We start from the raw sequence: 26,158 nt of genomic DNA, 5'->3' as shown, positions 1-26,158 counted from the left end.
GGCCAATGTAGAACTTAAAATACATCGGTGATTAAGCTTGTTACATATGTTTAACAGCAGATTGTGCACAGTGAATACAAGGTTAATAGACCTGAGTACAATTCACTTTAAAATATGCAGAACAAAGCACAGAGAAAACAATACAATGGAAAGATCAGAATTTGGGCAGTTAAAATGTTCAATATAAATGTGCCTAGACACTTGAAAAGAAAGGAGAGAGATAAGGAGACAGAAGAGATAATGGCCCAAATTGATGAACAATATCAATACACAGATTGAGAAAGTCTCACAAGCCCCAGATAGTATAAAAACAAAGAAAACTGGGAGCTGGGCGGTAGCACAATGGGTTTAAGTGCACATGGTGCAAAGCACAAGGACCGGTGAAAGGATGCCGGTTTGAGCCCCTAGTTCCCCAGCTGCAGGGGGGTCACTTCACAAGTGGTAAAGCAGGTCTGCAGGTGTCTATCTTTCCTCCTCTCTGTCCTATCAAACAACAGCAATAGCTATAACAACAATAATAACAATAACAAGCACAACAAAGGCAACAAAATGGGAAAAATGGCCTCCAGGAGCAGTTGATTTGTAGTGCTGGCACCTAGCCCCAGCAATAACCCTGGAGGCAAAAAAAAATTTTTTTAAAAAAAGAAAACTACATCTGGATAAGTATTAAAATATAAAGGTAGTTAAATTTTCTGGTTGAAGTTTTTCTAAGTGAAAAGATAATGGATCAGGGCTGGGTGGCGCACTTGGTTGAATACACATGTTACAGTGCACAGGGATCCAGGTTTGAGCCCCTGCAGGAAGAAAACTTTGCAAGTGGTAAAGCAGTATTGCAAGTGTCTCTCTGTCTCTCTTCCTCTCTCTCTCTTTCTCTCCCCCCCTCCCTCCCCTCTCAATTTCTGACTGCCTCTATCTAATAAATAAATAAAGATTAAAATTCTTATAAAAAGATAATGGATCACTTCTGGGAAACCTTTTTTTTTTTTTTATTTAAGAAAGGATTAATTAACAAAACCATAGGGTAGGAGGGGTACAACTCCACACAATTCCCACCGCCCAATCTCCATATCCCACCCCCTCCCCCGATAGCTTTCCCATTCTCTGTCCCTCTGGGAGCATGGACCCAGGGTCATTGTGGGTTGCAGAAGGTAGAAGGTCTGGCTTCTGTAATTGCTTCCCCGCTGAACATGGGCGTTGACTGGTCGGTCCATACTCCCATTCTGCCTCTCTCTTTCCCTAGTAGGGTGGGTCTCTGGGGAAGCTGAGCTCCAGGACATATTGGTGGGGTCTTCAGTCCAGGGAAGCCTGGCCGGCATCCTGATGACACCTGGAACCTGGTGACTGAAAAGAGAGTTAACATACAAAGCCAAACAAATTGTTGAGCAAGCATGGACCCAAAGCTTGGAAAAGTGGAGAGGAAGTATTAGGGAGGTACTCACTGCAAACTCTAGTGTACTTCTGCTTTCTTACTTTGGTGCCATACTCCAAACTCAGTCAATTTCTGCTTTGCGTTTCTACTTCTTTTTTTTTTTTTTTTACATGCATAACATTCCCCAGATTGGGAAACCTTTTTTTGTTTGTTTAAACCAACCAAAAAGATCAGGACATAGTAGTATGAGTTTTTGTTTGTTTGTTTTTAATGAGAATGGACTGCAAAGTATTTGAAGTTGGAATACTTAGATAAACCATTATTTAAAATATATTCTTTATTCTAGTCCACTACTCTATGGTAAAACAAAATGAAGTAGAAGACATTGTACTCTTTTTTTTCTCTCTCTATTATGTGTTCTCGTTCATACCTACCTTCCAGCTCTGTCTTGTGCTGTTATTTTTCCATACTGTCTGTGATCTGTCATACTGGCTTCCGTTCTTAAAATAACCTAAGTTCCTCACCTCCAAGGTTCTCATTTATCATCTTTTCTCTACCTAGAATAGTTTTTCTAACATTTTTGTACCACCAGCAGCCTTGCCCGTTTTTCCTTATTAAACCTTGTCTTCCTTTAGACTTTCAATAAAAGATTATTTTATGAGAAAAGAATTTCTGGTATTCTATGCTAAATGGTGATTCCCACTTACACCCTCTTCTGTATGTTTGTGTTTTTATAGCACATATAGTTTATAATTGTGAGCCATGTATAACTTACTCAGCACATTGTGAATTTCATGAAAATAAGAGTAATATCATTTCTGTTCACCACTATACAAAGTCTCTAGCATGTAGCTTAGGAAATATAAACTACTGCTTATTGAAGAAATAAATGAAAAGGAAAAAAAGACATAGGGAAAACTGAATTCTAGTTCTGGATAATAACAGTTACTGACTTAATACTGATACTGTATGATACTTACTTGACTCCAGCTGTTCTCTAGTTGTTTTTTTTTTTTTTAACAACTTTTTTTTTTTTTTTTTGCCTCCAGGGTTATCACTGGGGCTTAGTGCCTACACTTCGAAGCCACGGCTCCTGAAGGTTGTTTTTTCCCATTTTGTTGCCCTTATTGTTGTTGTTATTGTATAGGACAGAGAGAAATCAAGGGAGATGGGAAAGACAGAGAGGGAGAGAGAAAGATAGACACCTGCAGACCTGTTTCACCGTTTGTGAGGCGACCGCCATGCAAGTGGGGAGCCAAGGGCTCAAACTGGGATGGATCCTTATGCCGATCCTTGTGCTTCTCACCATGTGCGCTTAACCCACTGCACTACTACCTGGCCCTCTCTAGTTCTCATAGTGCCATACATTTCTGGTTCTCAGTGCTAATTTTCTTTGCAATAGGATAGTAATTTCAATCTGTCCTTGTTCTGAAGATAATAGCAGACAAAATAAATGCTTTTCATAGTTAAAATTTCTTAAAAGAAGCTAGTAAGGGAAATAAGGTGGTTTCTCTGTTTGAAAACATAATAAAAGTGGAATACAGCATGGAGTGTAAATAACTGACTTAAAATTGAAAATACAGGACCATCAAGATAGCTTACCTGGATAGTGTGACTGCTTTATCACATGTGTAACCCAGGTTTGAGCCTGTCCCCACCACAATGGAGGAAATTTCAGGGCTATATCTTTCCCTCTCTCCTTCTTCCTCTCCCTCTATCTCTGTTTATTTACATTTGAAAAAAAAAAGTTGGTCTAGACAAATCAGACCTACAATGACAAAAAAATAATAAAATAAATAAGAACAAAAACTGCAAGAATAATATGAAATCAGTCTTTCCCTTTGTTTCAAATAACAGTTCTGTGATATGATTGCCCTCTGGTGGCCACTTTCTGTGTTTTCACTATTCTTATTTTCCTTCATTTTAGTCTTTTTCCTAGTGTCTCAGATTGAAATAGATTTTTTTTTTAAAAATAGCCTTTTTGTGATAAACTATATTACAAAAAACACTTAGGAAAGAAATGTGGCAATATGTGTCAGAAGTCTTAAAAATATTTCCTTGATCTAGCAATCATCTTTTGAGAATCTATTCTGAGGAAAGGACTTTTTTTTTTTTTTTTTTTTTTTTTTTTACCGGAGCACTGCTCTGCTCTGGCTTATGGTAGTCTGGGGGATTGAACCTGAGATTTTGGAGCCTCAGGCAAGAGAGTATCTTGCATAACCATTATGCTATCTATCCACCCCCCTCTGGACTCTAATTTTTTAAAAAGCATAACAAACAAAAACTTGAGGACTAGGCAGATGTACACCCAGTACAGTGCACAAATTACGTTTTACAAGGACCTGGACTCAAACCTCTAGTCCCCACCTTTGGGTGGAATCTTCAGAAGCAGTGAAGTAGTGCTACAACTATCTTTATTTCTCTCTCCCTTTATTTTATTAAATTTATTTTATTTGATAGAACAAAGAGAAGTTTAGAGGGAAGGAGGAGATAAGGGAGGGAGATAAATAGAGTAACACCAGCAGACCTGGTTCACTACTTGTGAAACTTGCCCTCTACAAGTAGGGGCCAGGGGCTTAAACCCAGGCCGTTGCACACTGTAGTGTGTGCACTGAGGTGCGTCATCACCCTCTTTCTCTCTTCCCTCTTAATTTCTGTTTCTCACTTTTTTTTTAAATTTATTTATTACCAGAGCACTGCTCAGCTCTGGCTTATGATGGTGCAGTGGGTTGAACCTGGGACTTTGGAGCTTCAGGCATGACAGTCTGTTTGTATAACCATTATGCCATCTCCCCCACCCGTTTCTGTCTCTATCCAAAATGAGACAGAGGGAGGAAGGGACATAAAAATGGCTTTCAGGAGCAGTGAATTCCTAGTGCAGGCACTAAGCTCCAGTAATAACACTGATGGCAATTAAAAAAGAAAATAAACTTTTAAAAAGTTTAAAGTTCAAAGTTTAGAGTTCAAAGATACTCATCAAAATGGTAGTCTAATTCTTTAAAAATAGACAATCCAAGCTAGCAAGATAGCTCACCTAGACAGTATGCCTGCTTTTGTCATGTGCAGAATTCAGGTTTGAACCTGGCCCCTACTGCCCTGGTGACAACTTTAGTACTGTGGTATCTTTTCTTCTCTCCCTCTGTCTCTCTTTCTATCTGGAAAGTTGACCCAGAGCTATAAAGTCCCAGCAATGACCAAAATAAACAGATAAAACACAAAGCAAAAACTATTATTTCTTGCAGCAGGAATAAAGCAAATTATTATCAGGGTAATACAAGCACATCAACTGAAATCTTGACTTTTCCTTGGACAAATTACTTTGTCTTTTTTTCTTACCTAAAAATTAGTGGTTATTATAAATTCCTATTGTATTTACTGTTGACTGTAAAACATTAATTCCCCCAATAAAGAAATTAAATAAATAACTAAAAATAAACAAATTCCATGATACTTTTATAAACATTATGCAGTACTTTTTAACACTTAACGCTGTGTTTTGCTCATTATAAGCAATCAAGACATGGCAACTTATGTTGTCATTAAAATGTTTCTATTTAATTTTTACCACTAGGATTATCGCTGGAGTTCAGTGCCTGTACAATTTCATCCCTCCTGGCTGTCTTTTTTTTTTTTCTTTCTCCTAGAGAGTGGGTGAGAGACAAAATGAGACGGGGAGAAAGAAGCAAAAGAGATACTGCAGCTCTGTCCCACTACTCTTAAAGCTTCCCCTCCCTGCAGGTGCTTCCATGTGGTGGCCGGGGGCTCAAACTGGACACCTACCCATGGTTAACTACTGTACTGTCTACTTGATAAGCCACCTGCTGGCCCCCTAAAATCTTTTACAAATGATATGAATAAAAAAAGCAGGGTATAAAATGGTACATGCCATATGTTAGGGTTGTTTTAAAAAAATCAAACTTCTCTCTGTGGAAAAATTTAAAGGAAAAATGTTCAAAATCTTAATGACAGATTTTTAGTGGTATCTCCCCTCCCCCCCCCCCCCGTCTACTCTCCTGTTTATTACTAGATTTTCCTTACTAAGTAATTACTCCTCTTTATATGGGGATAGGAGAATTTTTTAAAAGAATTTATTTATTTATTTATTTATTTATTTATGAGATAGATAGGAGGAGAGAGAAAGAACCAGATATCACTATGGTACGTGTGCTGCCGGGGATCGAACTTGGGACCTCATGCTTGAGAATCCAGTGCTTTATCCACTGTGCCACCTCTTGGATCACAAGGAGAATTCTTTCTTGTGTTCTAAATAATATTATTATTTTTTTAATTATTATTTATTTTTTTTTACCAGAGCACTGTTCAACTCTTGTTTCTAGTGGTGTGGGGGATTGAACCTGGGACTTTGCTATCTACCCCCGCCCATAGAACTTTATTTTTTTTTTTAGTATTTATTTTCTCTTTTGCTACCCTTGTTGTGGTTATTGATGTTGTTGTTGGATAGGACAGAGAGAAATGGAGAGAGGAGGGGAAGACAGAGAAGGGGAGAGAAAGATAGACATCTGCAGACCTGCTTTACCACCTGTGAAGCAGCTCCCCTGCAGGTGGGGAGTCAGGGCCTCAAACCGGGATCCTTACACCAGTCCTTGCACCTCGCACCACGTGTGCTTAACCCAGTATATATATTTTTTAAGAATTGAAGGTGTCTTCATTTATTCGTAGTGTCTTAAGATGAGTAATAACCCCAGCAATTTGACTGAGTTAACCATTCCTTGACTCCTTGAGTACTTTCTTTACTTTAGGATATCCTACTTTCCTGATTTTGTTTCTTCTCAATCAGCACTGCTAGATCTTCTGCTTAACTATAAATACTGAATTGCAACAGAGCTCAGTCCTTGACAGTGTTGTCTTTTCCACTTATACTGTAGGTAATCTTATTCAGTCACCCGGGCTTAATTTAAATGCCACTGACATATGTGTTGGTTACCAAATTTCTTTCTCTTCCTGCTTTTCAATGTCAGTGATCCAACAATGCCCTGAACATCTTCATGTGAATGATGCAGTTGACATTCTAACCACAACATGTTGAGAGCAACTTTTAATTTTACCCTGTAGAGTGAGCCTGCTTTATGTCTATGTTTTTCATATTGATCACAGTCACCATTTGCTCTGTTTGTTACTCACTACAAAAGTCTAGAAGTCAGACTTGTTTTTTTTCCTTACTGTAAATATCCAATCCATCAGCATTCAATATGTTTCTAAATCTGACCTGTTTATGACCTGTATTGCTATCATCCTTGTCTAAGCCACTGTCATCTTTCTTTTTTTTTTTTTGCTTTCTGTATTTATTTATTTTATTTGTGACTAATAGTTGGTTACAAGAATATAAGATTACTGTATATATAGTTCCACACCATACCCATCACCAGTATTCTGTATCGCCACCCTCCCGCCTCCCAAAGATAACCACCATAGTTCTCACAAGTCTTAGAGACAGGTTGCTTTCTTCTGTTTGTTTTTTCTTTTTTCAAGTTCATGTGTATGAGTTCTCTAGGTTCCACATATGATTGCAAGCATCCAGTTGTTGTCTTTCTTTTTTTTTTTTTAATTTCTTTTTTGGGGAATTAATGTTTTACATTCAACAGTAAATACAATAGTTTATACATGCATAACATCCCCCAGTTTCCCATATAACAATACAACCCCACCAGGTCCTCTGTCATCCTTCTTGGACCTGTATTCTCTCCACCCACCCACCCCAGAGTCTTTTACTTTGGTGCTATATGCCAGTTCTATTTCAGGTTCTACTTGTGTTTTCTTTTCTGATCTTGTTTTTCAACTTCTGCCTGAGAGTAAGATCATCCTCCCATATTCATCCTTCTGTTTCTGACTTCTTTCACTTAACATGAATTTTTCAAGGTCCATCCAAGATCGGCTGAAAACAGTGAAGTCACCATTTTTTACAGCTGAGTAGTATTCCATTGTGTATATATACCACAACTTGCTCAGCCACTCATCTGTTGTTGGACACCTGGGTTGCTTCCAGGTTTTGGCTATTACAAATTGTGCTGCCAAGAATATATGTGTACACAGATCTTTTTTGGATGGATGTGTTGGGTTCCTTAGGATCTATCCCCAGGAGAGGAATTGCAGGATCATAGGGTAGGTCCATTTCTAGCCTTCTGAGAGTTCTCCAGACTGTTCTCCACAGAGGCTGGACCAATTGACATTCCCACCAGCAGTGCAGGAGGGTTCCTTTGACCCTACAACCTCTCCAGCATTTGCTGCTGTTACCTTTTCTGTTGTATGACATTCTCACAGGAGTGAAGTGGTATCTCGTTGTTGTCTTGATTTGCATTTCTCTGACAATCAGAGACTTGGAGCATTTTTTTCATGTGTTTCTAGGCCTTTTTGATCTCTTCTGTGGTGAATATTCTGTCCATGTCCTCCCCCCATTTTTGGATGGGGTTATTTGTTGTCTTGTTGTTGAGTTTGGCAAGCTCTTTATGTATGTTGGTTATTAAACTCTTGTCTGATGTATGACATGTAAAGATCTTCTCCCATTCTGTGAGGGGTCTCTTGGTTTGGGTAGTGGTTTCTTTTGCTGTGAAGAAGCTTTTTAATTTGATGTAGTCCCATAGGTTTATACTTGCCTTAGTCTTCTTTGTAATTGGATTCATTTCATTGAAGATGTCTTTAAAATGTATGTGGAAAAGAGTTCTGCAAATATTTTTTTTCTAAGTATCTGATAGTTTGTGGTCTAACATCCAAGTCCTTGATCCACTTGGAATTTGCTTTTGTATTTGGTGAAATACAGTGATTCAGTTTCATTCTTCTGCATGTTTCAACCCATTGTTTCCAACACCATTTGTTGAAGAGACTCTGCTTTCCCCATTGAATAGACTGGGCCCCTTTGTCAAAGATTAGATGTCCATAGGTGTGGGGGCACTGTCATCTTTCTAAATTACTCCGGTACTCTTTCATCTGATCTCACTACCTTCTTATTCCCCAGCCCCCTACCTCATCACAGTCCATGCTTCACATAACAACCAAACCAATCTTTTAAAATGTAAAACCAGATTGTGCATTTCCATACTTAAACTCTCAAATGGTTTCTCATCCCTCTTGGGATAAAACTCAGACTTCTTGTTATAGCCTACATGACTTTAGATTTTTTTTTTTTTTAACTCCTGTGTTTCTTACTGACTTTATCTCCTGTGACTAGCTCCCTGATTGGCTAAGACTTAGCCTTTTGTCAGGTTAAAAAGGATCAAGTGATTCTTTCTGCAACAAGTACAGTGCTGTGCTTGTGACCAGTTTATATATAAACAATAAAATGACAAAATAAATAAGGAAGAGGGTTTTTTTTTCCAGGTGGAAATATATGTTTTGAAAGCTGTCACTGAGTCTGGTTGGAAGGGAGCCTTACATTCTTTCTTCTGACCAGTTTTTTTCTTGGTTACCCTACTGCAGGTTTTTTTTTTTTTTTTTTTTTTTGATACATGGCCAAGGAGCATGAGATCATCTTCAGGAAACACTCCTTTCTTTTTCTTCATTTTTTTTTTTTTGGGGGGGGGGGGAATCTGGGGGAGGGTTAATCCATTCCTTCACTTCTTTGGCTGTTTTTCAGCAAACAGCATATGAATTTCTTTTTTTTCTAAATATTTATTTATTTATTTATTTATTCCCTTTGTTGCCCTTGTTTTTTTTTTTTAATTTTAGTTGTTGTTATTGATGTCGCTGTTGGATAGGACCGAGAGAAATGGAGAGAAGAGGGGAAGACAGAGAGGGGGAGAGAAAGATAGACACCTGCAGACCTGCTTCACCGTCTGTGAAGCGATTCCCCTGCAGGTGGGGAGCCGGGGCTCCAACCGGGTTCTCCAACCGGGATCATTAGGCGGTCCTTGCACTTTGCGCCACGTGCTGTTAACCCACAGCACTACCACGTGACTCCCGAGTATGTGAATTTCAAGGGCATATTGCATGGGGTGTTTCAGGCAGATCATAACAGAGTTGGATCGACCTTCTCGTGGTGCATCCTGTGAGTACCCATTTATTGGGGAAACTGACTATCCTTCCTAGCCGACTGAATCCACATGGATCCCAGTCACTTTCAAAGCCAGCAACAAGCAGACATCAGGCTCAACCTGACGCTGTTGACTGGCTACGGAAGAAGGGCAAACGCTAGAAGAAGAATAACAGAGTTAAACTTCAGCCAAGTTTCATTTATCATTTACCATAAAAGATCCTAAATTTTAAAGGAAACATATCTATTTCAGCTTTCTTAATATATATACACATATATGATCAAATTGAAGCATAAAGAGACATTATTTCCTATGTAATAGTATTTCAGCCCTTAAAATATTTGCATTATACTGAATCATTAGCTGAGGAATTATGATACTACTTTACAGATAAGAAAGGTGAAACTCAGAGAAATCATTTAACTGGTAAGAAGGTGTGCCAGGAATGAAACTCAGACCTGACTTTAAACCTCAGAACATTTTTTTCATGCTCTGCTGTCTCCCAGTAAGGAACTTCAAGCAATTAGAAAAGCAAATTCACGTGTTTAATCTAATCTAATAATATCAAATTATTAATAATTTAATAATATATGAATTTTAAAAGGCTAATTAGATCTTTGTTTTTATTATAAAGATCACTCAAGTTCCTATATGAAAATTATTTTATTTTATTTATTTTAAATTGAACTTATTTATTATTAGATAGAGACAGAGAGGAACTGAGAGGGAGGGGAAGATAGAGAGGGAGAAAGATAGATTGACCCTTTCAGCATTACTTCACAACTCATGAAGCTTGCCTTCTGCAGGTAGGGGCCAGGGGCTTGAACCTGGGTCTTTGTGCACTGTAGTGTGTGCAGTTAACCAGGTATGCCACCACCTGGCCCCATATATAAAATGTTTTATTATTAGTGAGTTAGCTATGGTTAACAAAATTTAAGATTTTAGGGGTACATTCTCGTGTGTGAGTGTGTGTGTGTGTGATTTTTTCATCAGTTATATATCTTTCACATATGAGCAAATTTATTTGATAATGTCTTTCATCTCTTATTTCACCTAGCATAATCACTCCCAGCTATATTCATTTTGCCCAGATGATACAATATAATTTTTAAAAACAAGATCAGAAGAGCAAACACAAGTAGAACCTGAACTGGAATTGGTGTATTGCACCAAAGTAAAAGACTCTGGGGTGGGTTGGGGGGAGAATAAAAGTCCATAAAGGATGACAGAGGACCTAGTGGGGGTTGTATTGTTATGAGGAACACTGGAAAATTTTATGCATGTACAAACTATTGTATGTCGAATGTAAAACATTAGTTCCCCAATAAAGAAATTATATATATATATATATATATATATATATATATATATAGTTTTTAAAACTGTAGAATAGTATCCTGTTGACTACATATTCCATAGTTTCCTTATCCAGTCATCTGTTGATTGGCATGTTGGTTGCTTTCATACTTTGACTATATTGATTTTTATAATAAAAATAAACGTAAGAAAAGTTAAAGGGATGTGCATACCAGAGAAAGTTTGAAACTTAGAAGGGAAAAAATGAATACTGAAAAAAAGAAGGACTGTTGTCCTCACAACTGGTGTTCATATTCTGGTGTGCTTATGTCTTACTTGGTTTTAATTTATTAAATTCCTTTCTCTATAGCTATGCTCCATATCATGTTTCCCCTCTCCTTCCTTCTCCTTCCTCCCTCCCTTAATCCTGTGTGTATTCTCCTCCTTCCCTCCCCTTCCCCCCCCCCCCCTGCAGGCCCAGAGTCTCACAAATGCATGATTTCATTAGTCCTGGACTCCTTTTTTTCCCCCCCACTAAAATAGATAGGCAGGTTGAACAGTACTGGACCTTTACCTGCTGTTGTGGTGCTCCCGGGTGATGTTGGAGCTTGAACCTGGGTCCAGTGCATAATAAGGTCACTTCAACCCAGGTCATGCTACTTTTAAAGTAGTGCAGAGTTAATTAATGAATTAACGAGTTTTATCCTCAGACATTTTTTTCACTCTTAATATAACATTTACCATGTATGGTTTATTTTGTATTTTTAATTTTTTTCTTAATTTATTTATTTATAAAATGAAAAAATTGACAAGACCATACGGTGTATGGTTTATTTTTTTTTCTATTGACATCTCATAACAAGATATGGCATAAAAGAGAAATAAGTTCTCTTGAAAAAAAAATCAAGTATCCTGGTAGAAATTATTTAAGAAATTATGTTATGATAAGTGTAAGAGTTTGAATTTTATCTAGAATATTATTAAAATATGTAATAAACAGATAGGTCTAGTGACATTGCATGAGCAAAGTATTAAAAACAGCTACATTTGCCATGTTTAAAAAAACTTTTACTAGTGATTTAATATTGGTTTTCAAAATTATAAGATAACAAGGGTATAATTCTACACCGTTCCCACCACCAGAGTTCTGTATCCCCATTCCCTCATGGGAAACTGTAGTAATTCTCCCAAGGTCACAGATACGGGTTGACTATTATATGCTCATTTTTCTCCATGGTTCTGCCTTCTCTTCCTTTCTAAGTCACACCTATACCTATAACTACTTCTGAATATCCTACCTTTATTCCTCTTCTTGAGTTGGAGTTCAGAGCTCTCTGGTCATTTCTGCCCCCTGGGAGTTTGGGGTGCAAAAGGTGGGAGTTCTGGCTTCTGTAATTGCTTCTCTGCTCGATATGGGCATTAGCAGATTGATCCATACCACCAGCCTGTTTTGGTCTCTCCCTGTTAGGGTAAGGCTCTGGAGAGGTGAGATTCTAGGATACATTGGTGAGGTCATCTGTCCAGGGATGTCAGGATGGAATCTTGATAGCGTCTGCAACTTGGTGGCTGAAAGGTAGTGGGAGTCAGGTGGTAGTGTAGTGGGTTAAGCGCATGTGGCGCAAAGTGCAAGGACCGGTGAAAGGATCCTGGTTCAAACCCCCATTCCTTGCCTGCAGGGGGGTCGCTTCCCGGGCAGTGAAGCAAGTCTGCAGGTGTCTATCTTTCTCTCCCCCTCTCTGTCTTCCCCTCCTCTCACCATTTCTCTCTATCCTATCCAACAATGACAACATCAATAACAACAACAATAATAACCACAACAATAAAAAAAAACAAGGGCAACAAAAGGGAATAAGCAAATAAATATTTAAAAATTTTAAAAAAGATAGAAAGTAGTGTCAGGACCTCTCTGCTACATTAGCCACAGGCAGATGGCATGTTACTGGAACACATCTTACTTCACATATTCATACCCCGTTAGAGAAAATAACCTTTTTCAAGATGTTGTATGTTAATTTTAGGACTTACGCAGACTTTCACCTTAAAAATTGTTTACATTGGACATTTTCCCCTACCAATTATTGCTGGGGCTCAGTGTCACAAATGCCGCACTCCTGGTGGCTATTGTTTTCCCTTTTAGATAGGAAGGAGAAATAGAGAGGGAGAGAGACAGAGACAGAGACCATAGCACCACACTTATAAAACTTGCCTGTACCTCTCAGTCACTCCTATATGGTGATCCAGGGACCAAACCCAGGTCTTCATGCATAGTAATGTGTACATTCTACTGGGTCAGTCACATGCTGGCCCCACTGGACATTTTAATAGTGGGAGAGCATTAGATTTTACACATACTGTAGGTTTTGATTTTTCTGACATGCAGAACACATTGAAATTTAAGATTATTTTAGAGCCCAAATCTCCAGTGTCCTAGTATGTGTTTTCAATTATTTTTATTGTTGCAAGATGAAGAATAAAGACATAAGAAAATGTAGAGAGAAATTATTACCTAAATTGTTTCTCACTGTTTTAGAATAAACTTTCTTGTTAATATATGTGAAAAATGTAATTAGCATTACATGGTTATAAGTGATGCTATTTACATGCAAATTTGATTTAATTCAAAGCTAAGTGTTCAGAAAACAAACTTTTAAAGCTTTCTTTTCTAATAAGTTAATAGTGTTGGGGGAATTCTTCTGTAATTATTTAACAAAATTGACATTTGACATGTATGCTAACATTTTCATTCTTTTGGTGGCTTTTTTTTTTTCCATCAGGATTATCACTGGGGCTCAGTGCCTGCACTGTGACTACACACTACTCCTGGCAGGAATTTTTTGTCAGACAGAGAGAAATTGGGGGAGGGAGGGTAGAGAAGGAGAGAGAAAGATAGACACCTGCAGACCTGAATACCTGCAGAACTGTAGACCTGTTTGTGAAGCATCCCTGCTGCAGGTGGAGTGTGGGGGCTCCAGCCTGGGCTCTTGAGCGGGTTCTTGCACATAGTACTGTGTGTGCTTAACCGGTTGTGCCAACATCCAGCCCCTTCTTTGATTTCAAGTCTTGTTGTAGTTGTCAGTTTATTTCATAGCCTCACCACAAAACTCTATTGTAAAGATTTCACTGGTTGAGAAACTTTTTATGAATAAAAAGGCCTTTTTATTAGTTTAATTCAAGATAAAGCAAAGGAATTTTAAGACAGCTTATATTAACAGAAAACAGCACAGTTTGATATTGAAAACAAACCGGTATGGGGGGGGGGGGTCTGCACATGGTGGTGCCACTGATGAAAGAAGGTTAACGCCAGAAGTCTCCTCTAACACTCAAGGTCTCCCCTGTGTAGCACTCTGATAGGGATCTCAACAGATTTATAGCTACAGTGGTTTAGCAAATAATGTACCCCTCATTCACATCAGGTATCAAATAGTTTGTTACCTGGATCTATAGCATCCAGAGCTTTGGTTCCACTGACACCTTATCAGTGTTTGAAAATTACAGATCTAAGAGAGTCTGGCGGTAGTGCAGCAGGTTAAGCACACGTGGCGCAAAGCGCAAGGACCAGAGTAAGGATCCCAGTTCAAGCCCCCAGCTCCCCACCTGCAGGGGAGTCACTTCACAGGCAGTGAAGCAGGTCTGCAGGTGTCTTTCTCTCCCCCCCTCTGTCTTCCCCTCCTCTCTCCATTTCTCTCTGTCCTATCTTAACAACAGTGACATCAATAACAACAACAATAATAACTACAACAATGGAACAACAAGGGCAACAAAAGGAAAAAATAAATAAATATTTTTTAAAAGAAAAAAGAAAATTACAGATCTTTGCTGATGCAGAATAGGTAGGCCATGGATTATACAAACCTATAGTCAGTACAAAACTGGCCTACTGAGATACCTATTCTAAATGTCCCCCCCACACACACACACACACACACTACAGGTGTCTTTTTTTGTTTTTTCAGAGTGAACCTTTAACATCTCAAAATGATTTGCTTCTTTTAGGTGCTTGTTTAAACTGCCAGGAAAATAGTAAAGGGGATCACTGTGAAGAATGCAAAGAAGGATTTTATCAGAATCCTGAAGTCACAAATAAATGTCTTCGCTGCCCTTGTTCAGCAGTGACATCTACAGGAAGCTGTATCATTGGTAAGGACTTTCTATAAATGTTCACTTTTAAAGGAAAAAAGAAATGAGTGACTCAGGTGTCAGTAATTATAAATTGGTTTGCTAAATAAAGACCTGGATGCTGTCATTGAAAGAAAACTATAAAAGCAGCAAAAGCTTTCCCTGCTAAGAAATTACAATCAAATCCAAATACCACATATATGAAATGAGACTGAAATTGTTTTAAAAGCAACAGGAGTTGGTAATGAAACTTCAAAAGTGAGAAAATATGAGAAAGTAGGAGAAAATGTCAGCAAAATTGGGAAACTTGGTTCAGACATTAATTACTTATTTTGAGGTAATATTCACTTATTACGTTTTTTTTCTAGGTACTTATTATTGACTAATAGTGTATATATAGTAATTTACAAATTCAGGACAGAGCACACCCAGTTAAATATGTAAGGACCCAGGTTCGAACCCCTGTTCCCAACCTGTGGGGGGGGGGGGGGGAAGACACAGTGATTCCCTTTATTATCTTAAGTAAATTTTAAATATATTCGTCCTTTGCATATCTACAATATAGGACCTGGCTTATGATAGTTTCTTTATAAATAATTGCTGAGGGGGTTGAGCACCGGCTTAAGCATATAGTGCAAAGTACTATGGGGGGGGGGGGGGAAGACACAGTGATTCCCTTTATTATCTTAAGTAAATTTTAAATATATTCGTCCTTTGCATATCTACAATATAGGACCTGGCTTACGATAGTTTCTTTATAAATAATTGCTGAGGGGGTTGAGCACCGGCTTAAGCACATAGTGCAAAGTACCAGGACCCAGTGTAAGGATCTAGGTTCCAGCCCCTATATCTGCAGAGATGGGGTCACTTCACCAGTAGTGAAGTGTGTTTGCTGGTGTCTGTCTTTCTCTCCCCCTCTCTATCTTCTCCTCCCCTCTCATTTTCTCTCTGTCTTATCCAATAAAAATAAATAATTACTCAATCACTGAATGAATTCATTAAGTTTGAAACTTAGAAACTGACTCTGGGGCCAGGTGGTGGTGTACCTGGTTAAGCGTACATGTAACAATGCTCAAGGACCCAGGTTTGATCCTGGGTCTCCTCCTGCATGGGGAAAGCATTGTGAGTGGTGAATCAGTGCTACAGGTGTCTCTCAGTCTTGCTCCCTCTCTCTCCCCCCCCCCCCCACCTATCAAGTTCTGGCTGTCTCTATCCAATAAATAATAATGATAATAAAAAAATTTTTAAAGAAGCTATCAGTATGAAAGATGTTGACTAATAAAAGCAATTAACTTAAATGCCTTTTATCTTTGCTTAAATCTTTTGCTTAGTGCTTGCCTTTTCTAGGGAACTTGAAGAGAATAGAGACCATGTCTGTACATTAACCCTTTTCACTCACCTTCCCAGCATGTAGATAGAACTTCTTCTTCTACCGTTTGCTGTAGATAGAACTAATAATTGTTGAATGAGTTAGTGATAAAGCTCAAGGATAGGATGAGTGTAAACTTGGTTAATAAATCTGAAAATTTAAACTAAGGAAGGAAAAATCCTTGCCACTTAAAGGATGAGAAGTATGGTGATATTTCTGTTGACAAACATTTAGATAATTGGAACATCCAAACCTAAGCATATTTTACTACAAGGATTATTTGCATTTCAAAAGAGAGTTTTGGGAGAGATTAGTGAAATAATAGTCTATTTTAGATTTTTAATTTTTTTTAATTATTAAAGTAAATAACTACTAGATTGCATACTATTAGAATAAGACAGACCAAGTAGAATACATTATTGTTTCAAATTAAAACTATCTCATTTATATTGGAAGCCTAAGTACTGGATGTTAGTTAGAATATTAGAATCAGGAAGAGTTAATTATTGGAAACACACACACTATTCAGAGTAGAGGTTTTTTTTTTTTTCTTTTATTTATAAAAAGGAAACACTGGCAAAATCATAGGATAAGAGGGGTACAACTCCACATAATTCCCACCACCAGCCCTCAACTTGGATCAACAATGGTAGAGAATGTTCCATCCTTCAAAGGGAGGCTGGACAACGTACTCTATGCTACACCTGAGAAAAATGGGTCCTGATATTGGGGCAGCTTGGAACGTTTCTACTCATGAGCACAGAATGTGAGCTCAGGTCTACAGGGATGCAGAGGTCACTTAGGCTCCTAAGCTGAATATGGGCTCTAGATCAGGTCAGATTGATGGGGTTTACAGTCAACAATATTTATACCCCTTTCCCATATTCGGGAGCTACTCTCTTCCCTGATCCCGCTTTCTGGTCCTTTTTCTAGCCATGACATCATCTCCCCAGACAATAACTTGGACCCACCTGCATATCAGATTTTAGCCTTGGGGAAAAAAAGAGAGTAGAGTTTCTATAGGGACTGACAAAAAAATAGCATATTTGGATATTGTGCTGCTTTACTGTGTGTGCAAATCAGGTTTAATTCTAGCCCCTACTGTACTGTAGGAGGCTGCGGAGCTGTGGCTGCTTCTTCTTCTGGTTCAATGCCTTTATTTTAAATAGGAAAAGCTAAGGCTCAGAGTTTAGTGACTTGCTTGAGGTCACGCTATTTGCATAATAAATGTTAAGTCAAAAGCAATGTAAAGTGGGAGAGATGGAGGAAGCTGTTAGAACTGTATTTTATGACATCTGTCATGATTAAAAGCCCTTCACAGTCATTCAGATTCCTTACCTAAGTATATTTATTTCATTCACTACCTGAAATAATGGATGGCCCCATTATTTTCACATAAACAGAACACTTAGTAAATAAGGTGTAGGCTGTCTCTTAAATCTGAGAGGTTAGGGAGTATTATAAACCTTGTTACTGTTGTTTGTTTTTAGCAGAGTGCTGCTCACTTCTGACTTATGGTGGAACTGGAGAGTGTGCCTGGGAACTTTAGTGTTCCAGGCTGTTGCACTACCAGTGTACCACCAATCTTTCTGCCCCTACATCTTTTTTATGACAATTGATTCATGCTTTTAATTTTTTTCTTTTTCTTTGTTTGTTTCTTTCTTTCCTTTTTTTTTTTTTTTTTTCCTTTTTTTTTTTACCAGAGCACTATTCAGCTCTGGCTTTTGGTGGTACGGGGGATTGAACCTGGGACTTTGGAACCTCAGGCATCAGAGTCTGTTTGCATAATCATTATGCTATCTACTCTCTGCCCCATGCTTTTAATTGTAGCTTCAGACCATACAAATATATTTTGATGTTCTCTTTCTTTCAGGATTGGGTGAATTGGAGCCTAAATGTGTCCAATGTAAAGAAGGTTACACAGGCCAGAACTGCAATGAATGTGAAAATGGCTACTACAATTCTGACAGCATCTGTATAAAGTGCCGATGCCATGGCCATGTGGACCGAATTAAAACCCCAAAGATTTGTAAGCCAGAGAGTGGTGAGTGCATCAACTGTCTCCATAACACCACTGGCTTTCAGTGTGAGAACTGCCTAGAAGGCTATATTCGAGACCTCGAGGGAAATTGCACCAAGAAAGGTAAAACTTCACATAAAGTCATAAATTTACTATCTAAGTCTAGCTGTGGAATTTCCAGGACAACTACCTTAGCTTTGTAAAATCTTCCAATTCCACCATAGGAGTTTTCTGGAAGTTTATTTTGATAGATAATTGCCTAAAGAGATTTCTCCATTCCTGCTACTCTTCTGACACAACAGAGTTAACTGCAGAAATTTGAGGACCAAGACAAAATCACTAAAGTGTTTGTACATTTTCTATTCATGTATTTTTATTTTTATGTTAATAATTTTAAAGTCTTATTGTTTTGTTTTTCTCTCCTTTGATTCTTGTATTCTCATCACTTCAAATGATCATTAAAGGTCTTTTTCAGTAGGAACTTGTCTGATTAGAAGTTCCAGCCAAGTAACAAGTACACTCTCTAGTATCTGTCCTCACTTTGAGCATAAGTTTTTCCATTAATTATGATAGAACTAGTAATAATATATATTTTTATGTTCATAATTAAGTTATTCATATGGTAAAATTTTTCTTACAGGGAATTTCAGTAAGCATTTAGATAAAAATAATGATTAAAAATTCAAGATGAGGGAGTTGGGCAGTAGCGCAGTGGGTTAAGCGTAGGTGGCGCATAGCACAAGGACCGGCATAAGGATCCTGGTTCAAGCCCCTGGCTCCCCACCTACTGGGGAGTTGCTTCACAGGCGGTGAAGCAGGTCTGCAGGTGTCTTTCTTTCTCTCCCTCTCTCTGTCTTCCATTCCTCTCTCTGTCCTATCCAACAATGGCGACATCAATAACAACAACAATATAACTACAACAATAAAACAACAAGGGCAACAAAAGGGAATAAATAAATATTTAAAAAAGAAAAATTCAAGGTGAGTGAGAAAGGTTTGGGTCTGCAAGACCCCACTGTTCTCAGCGGCTTTCCCCCCCCCTCCTTTTCTTTTTTGATAGAGGGTGAAGATAGAAATAGAGACAGAGATGAGAGACATTTACAGCACTGCCTCACCACTCAAAGCTTCCCCTTGCTGTTGGGGTCTGGGACTTGATCCTGGGTTCTTGCACATGATAATGTGTGCTCTATTGGGAGAGCCACCATCCAGCTCTTAAACCATTCTTTTCAATCACTCTGTTATTCTAAAAGAAGCTGAGTACTGGACTATTGGTCTGAGTACTATTGCCAATTGGTCTGTGGCAAGTGTCATCCTAGTGCTGTTTTCTCAATAGCCTTATTCTGTGGTGAACAAGGATAAGACACTCAAATTGAGCCAACCCTATCACTGACATGGAGATTCTGTCACTCATTTCTCCTCAATTGGAGGCATAGCTTGTCCATACTTAGCTAACCTGACCTGACTTTGATAATTTTTCTTATTTGTGATTTTGTTGTGATTTGATACTATAAAATATGCCTCTTTTTGGATAAGTTGATATGACTGACTATGGGGATAAATTATATTGAGATTAGTAATCATTTTGTCAAATCACTACTATGTGCCAAGAATTATAAACTTTAAATATGAGGATGTTGCATAGTACATTGTCTCATTAATCCCTCCGAAGAACTCTACAAAGTAGGTAGTATTACCCCCATCTTATAAACTTAAGGAACTTCAGTTTTAAAAAGATTGACTTATTTATCTACAGCCACATAATTCTAGTTGATGCCATAGCCATTGGTGTTTCCACTGAACTATGCTGCATTAAAAATACAAAATATAGTACCTTAATTATAAAATTCCTATAACCCACATAAAGGAAGGATTACTATATATGCAATTCAAAGAAGACTTGTCTGTCTTGACCAACATCAGTTTTGTACAATTATGTTATCTGTCTTGGAAGTAGCTACAAATAGGATTTTCTTTTTGTTTTCTGTCTCCTTAGAAAAGAATTTTGCAGGGCTAGGTGATGGTATACCTGGTTGAGCATACACATTACAGGGTTCAAGTCTCCAGTCCTCACCTGTAGTGAGGAAGCTTCAGAAGTGGTGAAGTAGGGCTGCAGGTCTCTCTCTCTCTCTCTCTCTTTCTCTGTCTCCCCCATCTCTCTTAACTTCTCTCTGTCTCTATCCAAAGTAAATAATAATAAAATAAATGAAATGTGTTTTTATAAAAAAGAATTTTATCCTTATGAAACACCATCATGCATGTTGAATTACATGTTCAAATGATTGTCATCTATCTCTGTCACTTTTAACCAAGTGATTTATAACTAAGTTGTGACATTTTTACTTCCTTTGTAGGAATTCCTATGAGTCTATTCTTTGGTAAAGAAGGATAGAAAATCTCCAATATTAGAATTACCTCAGCTTAATATTATTAAAATCTTAGACATTATACATTGCATCTAGTAACAATCTAGCTTTCTGGAACTGGTTCTTTTTACTATATACATTTTAAAAATTATTTTTAGCTTGCATTACATTAAAGCAGAAAATCATGTTGACATCTCATATCAGTTTTCACTTCCATGTGTATTTCTTTTATTGTTTCTTAAAACTAAATAATTTTGTCTTTTACATTTCATTCTCTGTTTTTATTTTCAGAAGTTATTGTTCCAACACCTGAAGGTTCTACCATTTTGGTTTCCAATGCCTCTCTGGCCACATCAGTGCCCACCCCTGTTGTAAATAGTACATTTACCCCCACGACCCTGCAGACTATCTTTTCAGTAAGCTCTTCTGAAAACAGCACATCAGCTCTAGCTGATGTATCATGGACCCAATTTAACATCATCATTTTGACAGTTATCATCATTGTGGTAGTTCTGCTGATGGGATTTGTGGGGGCTGTATATATGTATCGGGAGTACCAAAACCGGAAACTCAATGCCCCCTTTTGGACCATTGAACTGAAAGAAGACAATATCAGTTTCAGCAGCTACCATGATAGCATTCCCAATGCAGACGTGTCGGGATTGTTGGAAGACGATGGTAGTGAAGTGGCTCCCAATGGGCAACTGACCTTGACGACACCCATACACAACTACAAAGCCTAAGGAACTAGAACTGTTCTTCTGGATTATCAGACCACAGTGTTGGTCTCTGGGCCAGACAAAGCCTGGGTAGAGTATGCTGAGAAGCATATAGTGCATCTGGAATTTTCAGGTATAAATTTGTAATGCACTTAGTCTATTACTTAGACGGTGAAGATTTAAAGCATTTATTGTCAATAAGGACTCGAAGTAAATTATATTTTTGTACCAAGCCACATGGGTGTATAGAAAGACTATGCTCTATAGTGGAGTCCAAATCCACTTAAATCTCCAAATAGATTCTTAAGGAAGTGTTCATCCAACCATTGGTAACAGGATAATGGCTGTGGAGGAGAAAGGACTACTAGAAGACTTCATCTCCATTCCTAGACATTTTTTTTTTTAAGAAGGCCGGAATGTTACCCATGTTACTCTACTAAAAACATCATTGAGGAAAAGCTGATACTTGGTCAGTGTCACAATAAATCATCTTGATGGTTTCTAGAATAGGGACAGAACAATACCAAGAGGATCTTTAGTAGGACTTGATTTTTCCTCTCAGAATTTTTGCTCAAGTTTAAGATTAAAGCACAGGATAAGCTACTAATGGTAGAGAGGGGAAAGCAGCATCCAGGAGCAGGAAACTGATGGCTTTCCTCAAGGTCTCATTGTAAATGATAAATTGTCTAAAAGTAAAAGACTGTAATTCCTGCCTCTAGAGAATTAAGATGTATATAGATAATATAGAACATCTGGCTAGCATTGTATTTGTATCTATTTGTAAAAAAAAATCATGTCATATTTTATCATCTAGAACTTATTTGTACAGCAGTTAATGATGTTGTAAAAAATAATGTGGGAATTGGTTAAAATACTGTAAAATAGATGGCAGTATTGCTAGAGCTGGGACTCTGGTGTGCATCGGTCATTTTTAGTCCCTGTTTGGGCACTGTTGAAATTTATAAGAGGTTGAATGTTTCTAATCTTTCTTTCCTTTCTGAATCTAAAGGTATATGTTCTTTGACTTACAGTAGATTCAAGCAATACATTTTGTAGTCAATGATTGTTAAGCTGGAATACAGGCTGGACTCTCCAAATTACTCACCTACTTAGACATTAGCCACTCAGTATATATTTTAGATTAATGTTGAACATACTTACATTAAAAGGATTTTTTTTAAGATGTAAAAGATTGTCTTCCAAAGGAATTAGAAATATTTTAGTTCCAAAACAAAAGCCATCATATCACTTTAGGATCCCCTGTTTATGAAATATTTATATTCCTTCCTCTCCTCTAAAAATACTTCCTATATTTGAACAGAGCTTACCATTTGTATTCTATGAGGTGTTTACCATCTCTTTGCATTGTTACACTTCTGTCTTGTCCCATCAGAGGATAGTTCTACAGGTGGAAGGGTATGGTTAGTTTATGCTTTTAGATGCAATTTTCCCTAGAGTTTTATCAGCTGTTTCTCTGATTTTTTTTAATGATATGAGCAGTTTATAGATTAAGTAAGTCAGGAAAAATATTCAGAAGTTTATTATTGTTATATACTAGGAGGAATAGCAAATTGCCAAGTATAGTGGGGGAAAAAGCAAATTTATTAGATTAGATCTGAAAAATTCAGCTTGATGGCTCAGTCTGACCTCCCCAGAGAAAAACTAGAATTTGGTCATCTCTTTTCAAGAGACCTTTGGGCAGAGGATAGATAACATAATGATTATACAAACAGACTCTCATGCCTGAGACTCCAATGTCCCAAGTTCAATCCCCCACACCACCATAAGCCAGAACTGAACAGTGTTCTGGTTAAAAAAAAAAAAAGAGAGAGACCCTTAAGTTCACAGGGTTTAGAGGTAATGCCCTAGACAATGTACAGACAGATAATCTTCTGATAACTCCTGAGAGTAAAGATTACATTATATTAGACTTATTTAACCTTTCTTTTTAATTTTTTTATCAAATGAAGGAGAGAGAGAGACCAGAGTACTGCTCAGCCCTGGTTTATAATGGTGTTGGGAACTGAACCTGGAACCTTGGAACCTTAGGCATGAAAGTCTTACATAACCATTATGCTGTCTTCCCTGACCATTAATTAACATTTCTATATGGAAATGTTTGCAAAGCCCCTTTTCATATATGTGAACTTTGTTCTTCACCTTTACTCCCTGAAATAATCATTGTCCCCACTTTATAGATGAGGTTAACTATCTTGTTTAAGTTTACACAGTACAGCATTATTAAGCTAAGAACCAAGACTCCTAATTCTGAAGTACTTGTTCTTTCAACTATATGCTAATGCAGAAATTGTTTAGCCCTGGGCACAAGAAGACTGAAAGAGTTCCATTTTTAAATGTTTCTAATTTTCATAAGTACAAGGCACAACCTAGTACCATATATCCTTGAAGGACTTTGTGGAAAAACTATGGGAAGATTGTTGTTTGAAGCTGATGTAGTTGAAAAGAAAACTAAACTACTGGTTTGTGCTTCATTTAAGTGAATTAATCCTTCTAAACCGGAAAGGAAAACCTCTGTCTGGCAACAGCCCCATATTCATATACAGCGGCATACTTACCTTTCTTTCAGTTTGCCATCTGCACAAAGTCAGGGTTTGAAGATAGTGAGAAATAAACATTTGTTTAGATTGAAGTTAACCTCAGAGAGAAAGAAGGAACATTTGTTGGCGTCTAAGAGTCCAAGTCTAGATACTGGCTGTATAAAGGTTCCTTGAGGGGAAAAAAAATTGCAAAAAAGAGACTCATAAACATTTATCTTTAAATACTAATAGCTACAAAGTCACATTCTTAAATTTTCCCAGAGGGGGAAAAATCCCATTGAGAGTATTTAGTCTTAAAATTTGCTTTGAGGATGGGGGTATAGCATAATGGTTATGCAAAGAGACTTTCATGCCTGAGGCTCTCAAATCCCAGGTTCAATCCCCCCATACTGCCATAAGCCAGAGCTGAGCAGTGCTCTGGTAAAAAAAAAAAAAAAAAAATTGCTTTGAATATTTTTTATTGTCCTCTGATTTTTGCTGGTGAAAGTAATTTTAATCTAAAATACTACTCAATCCTGGAGTGACCTACCACCAAAAACAAACTAGGAAAATTGTATGAACTGCATTGCCCAAGACTCATTCTTCTAAAGGCATAATCTCCATGAACTATGGTGTTGAATGCCAGGATCCCACTGGTCTTTTACTAAGCTTAATATTGGAAGAATTTTTATCTAAGAATTAGATTGTGTGCTTATTGTCAAATAAGACTAGTTGAATCCTATTGCTAAGTGACAAATACTATTATTAAATAATATTTTCATCATTAATTCATCTTAATAAAACCCTTCCTTATGCATTCTAACAGGTGGCCCAGGCTGTATTAGGCTGTCTTCCTGCATTTTCCCCTCCTTCCCTCCCTCAACCTCCCAGAGGTATCATTTTAATGGAATTTCTCCAGTTATAGAGAAAAAGTTTAATGAAATCTAAATTTCATTTATACTAAGGTCCTATGGACTTAATGTGTTACTCTTAGGGTTATCTGAAGAGAATAGAATGAAAATGTGATGGAAAAAGAGAAATTAAAAAAAAATTTTTTAGAATCCCCCAAATTTCATTACTACTCTCTAGCTCCACTATTGCCAGAAACACTGACCAATATAGCAATATTCATTGGTGAGTTAGTTCATTTTGGTCAGCTAAATGCCTTCAGGACATTTAGCCTTTCTATATGTTTTTCTTTTTTTCCTTGTGCTATTTTGGAGGCAGAAAGCTAAAGCAATAGTACTTCTAGACAGTTTCAGTTGGGATAGAATAATTAGGTCTTTTGCCTTGCTTGACCCTGTAATTTTTACAGAACACATGGTGGACCTACCACCATCTATAATGAACATTCCCTTGCTAGATTTTTGGGGTATTAGGAGTTCAATTTTTATTTATTTCAGGAGTTGAATTTTTTCAACTCTCTGACAGAAAGTTTAGAGAAGTAAAAACTAACTCTGTTTGACTTGTTAAAGCTCAGAAAGCATTCTGGCCTCATACACAGAAAGCTTTTGATCTGTTTTGATCTCCTTGGTACTTAGGAGTTTGAGAGCTAACATAAGTTTGGTGTTTGCAGGGGAGTAATGGGAGATAAATGCAAGTTTTCTCTTTAACCAGTGACTAAGCCAAGGGGGAAAGCAGAAAAATGTACTGATTTATCTAAATAAGTCAATTATTATCAATGAAATAAAAGTTACAGACCATTAAAATGTCAGTGGTTGAATGCTTTTTCAAAAGCAGCTGGGATTCTTTCTTATCATTTATGTACATGCAATAACTGCAACAGCAGCTTACAAAGTGAGCCGTGGGCTTCAGATCTAAGTTAGTCCAAAGCTAAAAGATTTAAAGTTAAGTTTTGATGCTAGGCACAAGCACGGTATCACATTAAATTTTAGCCCAAGCAGTTAGGGAATGTTTCTGAAACATTAAACTTATATATCTGTTACTAAAATTCTAACACAAAATTTAAAACATGCATATGCTTCATGATGCATTTCTAATTTGTGTATGATTTGAATATATGAAAGACTTTATACAAGAGTGTTATTTAAAATTATTAAAAATAAATGTATATAATTTGTACCTGTTGTAGACTTGTTTTACTTTTTTAAGTGGTCGTGGTCGGGAATCTTTTAATATATATATGTCATAAATCATTTATTTTCAGGCTACTTCATAAAAATCTGTCAGCCCTTCATTTATTGACCAGACATTTTGTACTAAGGACTTCCTTTAAAGTGTGGCTTCCATTTGAGGGACAGGGAGAATAGGGGTTGGGGGGAGGGGGAAATGGAAAAGATCTGCTGAAAAAAAAGCATGTTAACATTTATTCTGGTTTATTCTTGGGAATTTCTATGAAATTTTTGAAGGAAAAAAAGTTTCTT

The 26,158-nt window shown here is 37.4% G+C and overlaps 1 protein-coding gene across 1 annotated transcript in view; it reads left to right on the top strand.

The window, feature by feature from the left end:
- Positions 1-25,856, top strand: part of MEGF9 (multiple EGF like domains 9) — a 130,487-nt gene extending 104,631 nt beyond the window's left edge. The window contains exons 4-6 of the mRNA XM_007528937.3: positions 14,644-14,787; positions 18,009-18,278; positions 20,810-25,856. Coding sequence (XP_007528999.2) covers positions 14,644-14,787; positions 18,009-18,278; positions 20,810-21,261 — 866 coding nt within the window. The 3' untranslated portion in view covers positions 21,262-25,856. The remainder of the gene's footprint in view (positions 1-14,643; positions 14,788-18,008; positions 18,279-20,809) is intronic.
- Positions 25,857-26,158: the final 302 nt, after the last annotated feature.

The sequence above is a fragment of the Erinaceus europaeus genome, chromosome 10 (genome assembly GCF_950295315.1).
Source record: "Erinaceus europaeus chromosome 10, mEriEur2.1, whole genome shotgun sequence".
NCBI classification, from domain to species: Eukaryota; Metazoa; Chordata; class Mammalia; order Eulipotyphla; family Erinaceidae; genus Erinaceus; species Erinaceus europaeus.
This window is presented reverse-complemented; position numbering and strand designations above follow the sequence as displayed.